At 41.0% G+C, this 11,558-nt stretch overlaps 1 protein-coding gene across 1 annotated transcript; it reads right to left on the bottom strand.

Moving 5' to 3' along the window:
• Nucleotides 1-6,851: 6,851 nt before the first annotated feature.
• On the bottom strand, nt 6,852-11,197 carry dnajc15 (DnaJ (Hsp40) homolog, subfamily C, member 15). The gene is made up of 6 exons (XM_034186385.1): nt 11,055-11,197; nt 10,425-10,476; nt 10,253-10,326; nt 7,568-7,644; nt 7,418-7,488; nt 6,852-7,293 (listed from the first exon to the last, which is right to left on the bottom strand). Exons 1-6 carry the CDS (start codon nt 11,160-11,162, stop codon nt 7,226-7,228), a joined length of 450 nt encoding a protein of 149 aa, XP_034042276.1. The 5' UTR covers nt 11,163-11,197; the 3' UTR covers nt 6,852-7,225.
• Between the last annotated feature and the right edge of the window lie 361 nt (nt 11,198-11,558).

Raw genomic sequence — 11,558 nt, 5'->3', positions numbered from 1 at the left:
AAGTTAGGCCAAGATACACTCCTGGTAAAAATTTCATTGAAATCCATTGAGGATTTTTTGACTAATCCTGCTAACAAACCAACCAACAAACGGACACGACCGAAAACATAACCTCCTTGGCGGAGGTAACAAAAGAACACTTCAAAAACACAAAAATCCCAATTTAAAGTGCTGATAATACAGAAAAAAGGCATAACGTATACTCCAGTGCGACTATACCATATGGGTTTTTCCTCTTCAAGAGGCAGTTCCAGGTGTGACTCCAGAAAATACAGTAATTGGAAACGAGTTTCTTTCATTTCCAGACCCTGGGGTTTCTAGGCTTCTTTAAAGCCTGGATAAATGGGTTTGTCTCCTCTGTTTAAGGCAATAAATGTAATCTTAAGTCAGCACATAAAAGAGCAGAACTTTGATGCAGCAGATTTGTCCAAAAATCGAATTTGTTTTGTCTGTAGCTCCGTCTGCCACCTGCTGGACATGTCTGGGATTGTTTCTGGGAATAATCTTACTGTCATCACATCCATGGTGGAAATTAGGAGCAGGTGTGTTTAAAGTTACATGTAGCTGAAATGAGCTTGAGTGTCTGTTTGTTTACTTTAAAAAAATCTGTTGGCCAATTAATACATTTTCTGTGTCTTATTATTCAATCACCCGCTGTGGGATTGTGGCCCACAGGGCCGTGCATGTGACATTTCTGTGCACAGGACTTTCTGTGCTGCTTCAGCACAAATTCAAATACTGAAATATGATGTAAAATCATCTCTCATTTGTAGTCTTTGTCTTCACTACCAGACAGAGGAGGTTGAGATTGAGGAGTCACTGGGTCCGAGAACTGACGGTTCACACTGTGGATGTGATCCAACTCTTCCTCATTTTATTCATTTGTTGGAGAAACCACCTTGTGACATCACAAAGATGTAACGATACCAGCCCGCCTTCATCTGTGTTTCAGTGAGCAGGACTGAATTTGAGGGATCTGTACTTAAAGTGCAGAATCAATCAATCAATCAACTTTTTTCTTATATAGCGCCAAATCACAACAAACAGTTGCCCCAAGGCGCTCCATATTGCAAGGCAAGGCCATACAATAACCATGAAAAAACCCCAACGGTCAAAACGACCCCCTATGAGCAAGCACTTGGCCACAGTGGGAAGGAAAACCTCCCTTTTAACAGGAAGAAACCTCCAGCAGAACCAGGCTCAGGGAGGGGCAGTCTTCTGCTGAGACTGGTTGGGCTGAGGGAAAGAACCAGGGAAAAAGACATGCCGAGAAGGGGGGCAGAGATCGATCACTATGATTAAATGCAGAGTGATGCATACGGAGCAAAAAAAGAAGAAACAGTGCATCATGGGAACCCCCCACAGTCTACGTCTAAAGCAACATAACCAAGGGATGGTCCAGGGTCACCCGATCCAGCCCTAACTAATAAGCCTTAGCGAAAAGGAAAGTTTAAGCCTAATCTTAAAAGTAGAGAGGGTATCTGTCTCCCTGATCTGAATTGGGAGCTGGTTCCACAGGAGAGGAGCCTGAAAGCTGAAGGCTCTGCCTCCCATTCTACTCTTACAAACCCTAGGAACCACAAGTAAGCCCGCAGTCTGAGAGCGAAGCCCTCTAATGGGGTAATATGGTACTACGAGGTCCCTAAGATAAGATGGGACCTGATTATTCAAAACCTTATAAGTAAGAGAAGAATTTTAAATTCTATTCTAGAATTAACAGGAAGCCAATGAAGAGAGGCCAACACGGGTGAGATATGCCTCTCTCCTGCTAGTCCCCGTCAGTACTCTAGCTGCAGCATTCTGAACCAACTGAAGGCTTTTTAGGGAACTTCAAATGAGGATTCGATCTCATGTGGGAACATCATAAACCTGACCTTGGTCAGGGGATGAGGTCAGTTTGGGGATTGAAAGGTTAGCGAGCATGCAGTCATGCTGTGCTTCACCACACCATGGAACTACCCTATGTTTTGGATGGTAACTGGAGTCTAAGGCCCCGTTATTAAAGTTTTTGTGTTCAAGGCCTTGCCGAAAGACACTTGAAGCAATTAAAGATTCAACCCACCACCCTGCTGGTTAATGAGCCACATCAATGTCTGAATATTCTTAATGTGTCTAATCATCACGTGGAACATTTGAAGTTCTTTGTCCTCCTACACTACCTGCTTTCTGTCTCTGGACTTCTGGTCCAGACCTGGATTTCTCCTGGACCCTTTTCTTTGCTATCTGGTCAGAATATGGTCCATGTTCTCGTGTCCACGAGCCTGTTCCATCTGTGGCTGCAGTTTCAATCAATGCCAACACTGACACCTTACGGCCACATCGTGAACTGCAACTTGTTTGCCTTTTTCACATATTTGTTGAAACGTCGAAGTTTTACACCTAAAGTCTGACTTTAATCATTTTAATCTGGCTGATAGAATTTGATGAGATAGAATCTGGTTTTAAGATGCTGTTCATCCAGATATTAGTTGTTTTCTGTCCCACTGAATCAGGGAGTAACTTTGATTTGATATTGGTGGGACACAAAAGTGCTCCAAGACAAAGATTTTTTTTTTTTTGCATTACCAGTCATAGTTCATGTCATGCAGATATTATAGGTTAACGAGCCATCCCAATGGTTAGGGATTTGGTCTTTCAATCACAGGGTTGCAGGCTCAAATCCCAACCTTACCTCTCCTTACACCTCCATCCATGACTGGAGTGACCTTGAGCAAAGCAACTAACCCAACATTGCTCCAGCTATACATTTAAATTGAATTCATCGAGGATGGATATTTAACACGAAGTATTGCAATGACCTTATCTGCTAGTGTTGTGACGTTCGTGAATAGGGATGGATATTGATAAGATTTTATCGATATCGATGCCATTATTGATTCTGCTTATCGATCCAATTCCCTTATCGATACTCTTGTGAATTTTGTACTAAAAGTAGCTTTACAGGTTTTCTATGTATTTCATTGAGTCTTAAAGTAAATAAATATGAAATTGGTCACTGTATCCTTGATCTCTGGACATAAATAAAAATAAACAAAACGGTGTTTCGCTTTGAAGTTATAATTCCGACTGAATTCTATCGTTCTAACTTGACTTGGCAGAGAGCCGCGCAACGTTTGGAGCTGTGTGAACAGAACGGAGGACGATTCTTGTTTCTTTCTCGCAACAAGACAGTAGTCCCAGTTAGTAACTTTAATCTGCACAAAAGTGACAAAAAACAAAAAAAGCTGAAACCCAAAATTACCCCCCAACACCATCTGCATGAAAATGAATTCTAGAAGCCGTGAAATGCAATCTGGGACTATTCCAGACAATAAACTGCAGTGAGTGCAGCATCCATTTAGTGAGAAAAAAACCCAACTTTCCTTATTCAAATTCATTCCAGTAGTATTCTGCTCTTACTAGGATACAGCAGTTTCTAGTTTGGCAGATAGTTCAGGAGGAAATCACTGAAGAAATTAACAAACTGAAAATATGGTTTGACCGAAACAAATTGTCATTAAACTTAAATAAGACAGGGATGAAATGGAGGTGTGAGAGTCACTAGGTGTTCACAGGAAACAATTATTTATTTCTGTATGTATGTATTAATGTATGTTCATTGTTAGTTGGTTTTATATTTTCTGTTGTGTTTCTATTCAGGTTTGTCTCTTTCTCTAAAACTGTATATAATAAGTACATATTGTATATAATAATCATTAGATTATAATATATAAACAAAAATAAATAAAAAAAAAATATTACAATTTGAAAACAAATGCACCTGAACGTGATGACAGCTGCAACTGCTTAATGCTAATTTTTAACATTGAAAATGCCATAGACATGCTAACGCGTTAGCATCGCTCCCGTTTTTAAGTTATAAAATACATCAACTGTTTCAGAAGACCATAACAAGTCGGTTTAACATAAAAAAAGGTAAATAATACTCACAGACGTATGTTCTTTAGGGTTTTAGCGGGGGAAAATTAAGCGAAAGAAAGAAAGAATAAACTAAGCAATCGAAGCACTGTTTCAATCTGCGAACCACTGCTTCGATTGGTTCAAGGTTCAAAGCAAAGCCGCGCTGCAGAAAAGCTGATTATGGACCCACTGCAGGGTCTGTAATCAATGTAGAGAAATTATAATTTTCCTGACAAACACCCCCAAAATACCGGCCACTCTGAAGGACCGCTTAACAGAATTGTTAAGCAAAAAGCTTATTGATGTCGGTGGATCGAATCATTTCTTAACGATACCTGAAAGGAACCGGTTCTCGATATCCATCCCTATTCATGAATGAATCGATTCCCGCTTGTCTGTCTGTTATTGTGTCCGCCCGCACAGTCTTTTAATAAGTTCCCTGCAACTGTGCAGTAGCCTATAGCTCTAACGATGCGTCCTGCCACGTTGCTAAAACCTGCCTAGTGCCTAAAGAGCAGAAGAAGCCTAATGATTTTAAGAAGGGTTTCCATTCATGAAAGGGATTTTGCTTAGTTTTTAAAGCTTGACGGAGACCCTGCACTTACATTCCTGACTGTGAAGAATGAACGAATATCTCGTTTCTTGGGAGGGGGGCCGTCATCCATTACCAAATATCACCGAAGTCTAGCTCAAGAGAGAGAGATAGGGCGGGGGGGGGGGGGGGGGGGGACGGGGTCGATAGGCGGTTGCGGCCACTGTGGGAAGTGATGCTGCTTGGAGTGACAAGTGGGGTAGCCAACCAAGTTAGCGAGAAACGGGTAGCTAATCAGCAGTGTTGCCACAGTTACTTTGAAAAAGTAATCCAATTACTGATTACTGATTACTCCTTGAAAAAGTAACTTAGTTACTTTACTGATTACTCAACTGGAAAAGTAACTAAGTTAGATTACTAGTTACTTTTTTAGTTACTTTCCCCAGCTGTCGACAACAACCCTCTGCCACCTCAACATGATACTTGTTTTGCCAAAACTCACTTTATAGTCACCCTTTCTTGGCTTCAATGAAAATAAATACTTGTTTTATAAAAAGTAAAATAAAGACCTCTTTCTTGACCTCATATTTAACTGCTGACAGCACTGTAACAGTAAAACTTGCAATTTCTAACCTACATTGTTTATAAATGTAACTATTAAATTCATTCTTACATTTTTCTAACATTTAAATTCTCTCTAAACATTTTACTTGTTGAAATTATTATTTAAGTAGTATTAGTAGTTGTAGTAAAAAAAACTGGACCTTTAATCTAGGGGTGTTGTGGGGAGGGGGGCATCCCTGCCCCACGCCCCCATTCCATCTGGATTCGCCCCTGCTTTGGCGTTGAGCACAAAGAATGGATAACATTTATTTATGCAGGAAAACAGGACCAGATTTACAGGTAAGAAAGTTTTATTGTGTTTTCACATCATGTGGTCCTCAGAAAGAGAGTTTAGGTGCATTTGAGTGGAAAATAGTGTTAGTTGTTGACGCGTCGCGGAGGATCAGCTGTTTTTAGCGAGCAGATACGGAGCGGCTCGGAGAAAAAAAAAGCATAAAAATGTCTTTGTAAAGCTCAGTGCAGGTGTGCTGTTGTCATTGTGCTTTAAGAGGTGAGGACGAGTCATAGCTGTTGCAGAAAAACGCGGCTGAAAAGCTCACAGCTCGCTTAAAGTAGTTCAGTCGAACCCCGACCTCCTGCCCACGGACCAAGTTTAATGCTGCTATCGACCCATAATGCAAAAATAATAGTAACACACAGTGACTTGGAGAAGTAACTTTAATCTGATTACTGATTTGGAAAGATTAACGCATCAGATTACTCGTTACTAAAAAAAGTGGTCAGATTAGACCTGCAAGGGGGGGCTTCGAGCAGTGGCATACATTTAACCCTTTATGTGCCATAATAATGGAGGACAGCGGTTTTATTGGTCGTGATTACACAGTAGGGGGCTGAATATTGGTAGGGACGTGACCCTAGCGTCCCTACCCAAAATTACGCGCTAGCACTGAATGAAGGTCATCAAGCAGGATGTTCTTGTTTGGTCTTCTTTTGGCTGATGCCCTTAGGTGGCGCTACAGCAGATCATCTCCATCCCACCTCATCACAGCAGGAAAGTGTTTTTCTTCATGAGCTCAACCTGAAATGTGAGGAGAAACTAAAGCTACTGGTCTGAAACCATCAGGATCCAAATCGGTTCTATGGAGGTTTGATTTTGGTATCTAAACTGGTTTTCAAATAGCTAGTGTCAAAACAACCTGTTTTTTTGGTATTGTGTGTACTCAGCAGTATTTCATTACACTCCATGTAATCAGTAAGATGAATTCTGTTTCTAAACTGTTGGTTTAACAACTTTTTAGACCTTTGAGAACTAAATCTGATCTTTTTTATTATTATATCCACTGAACAGTTGTTTGCAGTTTTTGTTTGACTGCCTGAAAATTTTTAACAAACTTTTGAATAATTAACTCATTTTAAATAAATGGTTTTTAGTCTCAGCTTTTCTGTGCTGTGTTCATGTTCAGTTCCGTTTTTAAACCTCTCAAACATCACATTTATTGATGTCGACTTCTGAACATCTTCGGTCTGATCTCGGCACCAAATATTTGTAAGCATACAGGGAAAAAAAAGGCCTGGATAAGAACTAAATATAAAAATCAAACTTTAAGAAAATGAACATTTATTACATTTGAGTGCAAACATCTAAAGACAAACTTCCACATTTTACAAACATTTTCCAAACCCCTTTTATTCACAACTCCTGTGCTTGTCAAGAGAAATTGCTGTCTTTGCTGTCTGTATGGCAAACCTTCAATGTCCTAAACTCAAGAACTGTTAAACTTGCAATATCAAACGTTTTTACACATTAATTCTGGGAGCCAGCCAAAAAAAAAAAAAAAAAAAAAAAAAAAAAAAAATCATGCATTTGACATTTATGAATGCTTTTTTTAAACTAAATTTTGGTTTCATATATGAAATTCACAGAAGGAAATGCTCACATCACCCACTAGATGGCAACAAATGCTGTTCAAATGTGCAGCAAGGTCTCAACTGTTCATTTGAGAAGTTATAACTATTTTACATAAGTTATAACTATTTTACAGTGCATATTCTACCAGTTGGACAATGTCAGCCACTTCTCTGTTATTGTTTTCACCACAAGGTGTCCTCGTTTCTCATAGTGAGCGAGAGGGGAGCAGGAAGCTGTGCATCCAGAAGAGCTGAGGTTCGAGTCTGGTGTTTGGAATGAGGTATTCCAGCAGAACAAAGCTGGACGGATGAACGATGTCATCACCGGCTCTCTTTGTCCAAAATGTCTTTCGCCTCATTAATCTTTGCCGCCAGGTACGGAGAGCCGCCTGCACACAACAACACGGACTTCAGCGCTTTGGGGGGAAACAACGACCCCGTTTAAACTGAACTGGTTCTGCAGTGATCTGAGTTAAAGTTCTGGCTTATGTGGAGCATTGTGGCCTGACTCACCTTTATCTGGGTGATTCTGGACCATGATCCTCCGATGGGCCTCGCGTACCTTTGACTTAGTGCTGCCTGGGCTGGACGGGAAAACAAAGCGCGTACGTTAGCGTGACCCAACATTTTAATCAGAGTAATCGGACACAAAGTGTTTCCTACCCGATTCCCAGGATGAGGCTGGCCTCTCGTTTGGACATCTTCTGCTCAAATCCTCCTCTGTAGTATGTGGAGAAAGCCTGAGGTGACACACGACAGTTCCAACGTTAATCTTAGTTCAGACTCAGGTCATCCTTAATCCTTTAGGACCAGGTTTCAGTCTCACGCCACTGAGAGCTTTGCTCTCCATTTTCAAACACAAAAACCCAGAGAAGAAGAAATGCCCAGTTGTGTATTATGTACCGCGACACATCAAATAGGGAGCAGGTCGGTTCTGGACAGATGTCAGAGCTGAAATGCAATTGACTAGCCAATCAGATCACCACTAATCACATTATCATACTCCATCATCATGACTGTTAGCAGCACAGTGTAATTACACAATGTAGATTAAAAAAAAAAAAAAAAAAAAAAACCCAGCAACTCCTAGATTTGGATTCTCATTTTTCTGTTCTGGATTTATCTACACCACCAATATTAGATGGCGGTTCCAATTTTATTCCTGTTTGTCTATTTTCCAGTCATCAGTTGGAAGCCACGTGCCAAAAAGCAATGACAAATTGTGCATAGCAGAGATAACTGATGTTCTGTGAAAATCATCTGAAAAAGAATTCAGAAACCGGAAAAAAAAAAAACCCTGACATATCACAAAAAACTCTGATTCAAGTGCAGGAACTAAATACATCCTCCTGACATTTGATCACATCTAATTTAGCTTATGAAAAGCCACTTCTAACAGGACGTTGACACTGAAATATTTTTTCAAGATAAAAATCTGTGGAATTGACAATTAGTGCTCTAGTTTGGTTCCATTACCATTTTTTCTCTACATACATTCCGTGATGCATTCAATGTCACTCATAAATCCACAGTCTCTCTCTCTTCCACCTATTCCCCACACGCACTGCAACCTTTACCTGTGTAGGACCGACCAAAAGACGTGACTGATACCTGACGTTATGCAAACAGTGTGCGGAAATCTGGTGTCACAAACCAAATAGTCCCCCCTAAAAATTGTCCCCCCCTGCCTGCACTGTGCATGTGCTCTGATCGCTTCCTCCATCTTTTATGATGAAATCATGCTGAATTTATGTGGAAATGATTGTTGTCCAAAAGCTTCAGATATTTCTTGCTGAGACAGATGATGACTGGAGGCAGTTTGAAGCAGAAACGAGGCGATAATCAGTAAATTGCTGCGGACGCTCCGAAATGCCCCATATGCAGTGAAGGGGGGTGGGGGTGATTACTGGGGGGGGGCATTCGGTTGGCCACACTGGCCTTGTGTAAATGTAGGTGCGAATGGACGAGTGGGTACAACATCCCGTAATCACTGACCACTGTTCTCTGAGCCAAAGCCTCCTTCCGCAGCATAAAACCCATGAAAAGTGCTTCATGCTTTTCAACGGAAGACAATTTTGAAACTTTAGCTTTTTAAGGTCCGGTAACACGGCACTTAACGAAGGGCAACGAAGCCCAAACGAAATAAGAAATCTGGACTTTTGTTTGCATCGTTTAACCTTCTCTGCAGACTGAGCTAGTGTGAGGTGTGGGGCTTCTGCCGTGATGTGGTGAGTGCTGCTGCAGTCATGCCATGGTGCTGGCCTCCTCCACCAGCGCACAGCAGTCTGTGATCTTGGTGTTGTTCCAGTGCTGCGAGCATGAGAGGAGAGAGTTGCATGTCCGGGCGTGTTTGCAGAGTGTATTATTTTGGTGGAGTATTTCGTGTGTGTGGTTACTGTGGTGGTGTTTTTTTTTTTTTTTTTTTAAATGAGGTGTTTTATGAATGGTGAGCAAGCACTTCAGTTTTTTTTTTATTGGCGCAAAATGGAGCGTGCAGCATATCGTCACAGTCTGCACCAGACAGTAATGATTCTGATGATGAAGGAGATGATCCCTCTTTTGTTCTGGACAAGGAACCAGAGCAGGTGGATCCACCGATGTGTGCACAGATCTCCACAGTTGGTTGGATCACGGGGTTCTGTATGCAGCTTCTCCAGGAGTCAGGCGCTATGAGCTCCGTCAGTGCCGAGTCCTGGAATGCAGAGCAGGATGCAGACACACTGCTCCAGCAGTGGCTCCAGGCGCGTTTCGCTTGAAGTGTCGAGATCAACGTTAGCTTCGGTTTCATTTTGTTCCTCTTTTGTTCTTTTTGTACTCTTGATTCGCAGGCTATTCAGTGATGAAGCTTGTTCGTCCACCTTTTCTCAATGATTTGCGACTTTTTTTAAAAAGTTTTTTCCCTTCATTCAGGAATCGTCATATGTCGTGTGACCGGGCCATCAGATAAATGTGGGGAAAAACAGTAGCAACATTTTGTGCACACAAAGCAATTGTGTAAATGGAGTCATACGTGCCTGTATATATTTAGCAGTATTTGGTTACACTTGTGTGTAAGCGGAATAGAGGGTATAAAGTAGTAGGTAAATACAAATTTTGTACAAATTTGCCTACTTTTTTTTTTTTGAACACATTGAGCCTTATTTCCTCAGTTTTGACATCAGGACAGAAACTGTGACCAAACATCAGCAATGGGAAACGCTGCTGACAAAGAAACACACACACACACACACACACACACACACACACACACACACACACACACACACACACACACACACACACACACACACACACACAAACAGCAATGATTCCAAACATGGTGTCTTGGGCACGTGGTTCTTGACTCACCGCTGTGGGCATTTTCTTCACAGTGTCAGAGAACATTTGTCCAAGCGGCTTCCAGAGCTGGAACGCATAGCGGCCTGCGGGTGAACAATTACATCAGTGACCCGTGGTGCCAATTTTACTGCACGTCACAATGGAGCTGTGTCAAAAAAACCGTGGATCACTGTGTTCTTACCTGCAAAACTCACAGCGGCCACACCAAGACCCACTACGATCAGAGTCCCTCCCTGTGAACAACAACAACAACAAAACCACCAATCAGATAATCAGTCAATATGGCAGAAAGTGACGAAAGATATCTGACATTCTGCTGAGTGAAAAAAAAAACATGAGTTGGGAAAAGATGTGATTTGGAGAAATTCTGTCTCTGTTTCTTCTCCAACATGAAAACTTTTTTTGTGATGAAAGTTTGTGTGTGTGTGTTTGGAATGTTGGTTGGACAAAACGAGTTAGACGAAGACATTAACTCCTTCAGAAATCTATTGATCATTTTTAAACTTTTACCGACGTGTCGACCAACTGAGGAATTTATAAATCAAAAAATAAAACCTTTCCTTTGATATGTAACGAAGAACAAATACAGACGCAGATTTTATTACGTCATAATGCACGTGTTATGATAAACAGCGCAAAGATAATTTGCCGTGAATTACAATGTTTATAATGATGATAAATGTTATTTTGCCTTCCAGAGATAATCTTAAATAACACAGTAAATAATAAAACTTTTAGCAGTTAGCCATAGCTGTTTAGCTTGAACTGCGCTAATTCGATGCAAATGTAAGAAAACACTTTATTTCCTCACCAGCCGTCTGTCTATTTCTCCGCCACTATTAAAGTCTGTTTTTGGTTTAAACTCAGAAAAACGCATCGATTCTCCTCCGTCCAGCGTCCTTCTGCCGGCGACCGCCATGTTTCCTCACCCAAAGACACCTTCAGAGAAACGTGACGTCACTGAAACCATAGAGATAAAAAAAAAGCACTAGACTCGTCTTATTTCTGCAAGTGAGGTGGTGGGGGGGGCGGGGGAGTGAGTGATCATGTCTGAACTGTGGATCTTTTCTTGTATTAACAAAATCTAATTTTATGTAATAAACAAATAAGTAACTAGAGCACCGCGCTCGTAGAGTACAAACCTCCGCCACACCTCCACAAATTCCACAAATTTTTACCTTGGAAAAAATTTTCAAGGTCAAAGTCCTGTTAGAAGCCTCTTTCATAAGACCTCATACAAAATGTACGAGGTCTGTCCATAAAGTATAGGTCCTTTTTATTTTTTTCAAAACTATATGGATTTCATTCATATGTT

Source organism: Thalassophryne amazonica, chromosome 14, assembly GCF_902500255.1.
Source record: "Thalassophryne amazonica chromosome 14, fThaAma1.1, whole genome shotgun sequence".
NCBI classification, from domain to species: domain Eukaryota; kingdom Metazoa; phylum Chordata; class Actinopteri; order Batrachoidiformes; family Batrachoididae; genus Thalassophryne; species Thalassophryne amazonica.
The sequence above is the reverse complement of the archived record's forward strand: the minus strand, read 5'-3'. Positions and strand labels throughout refer to the sequence as shown.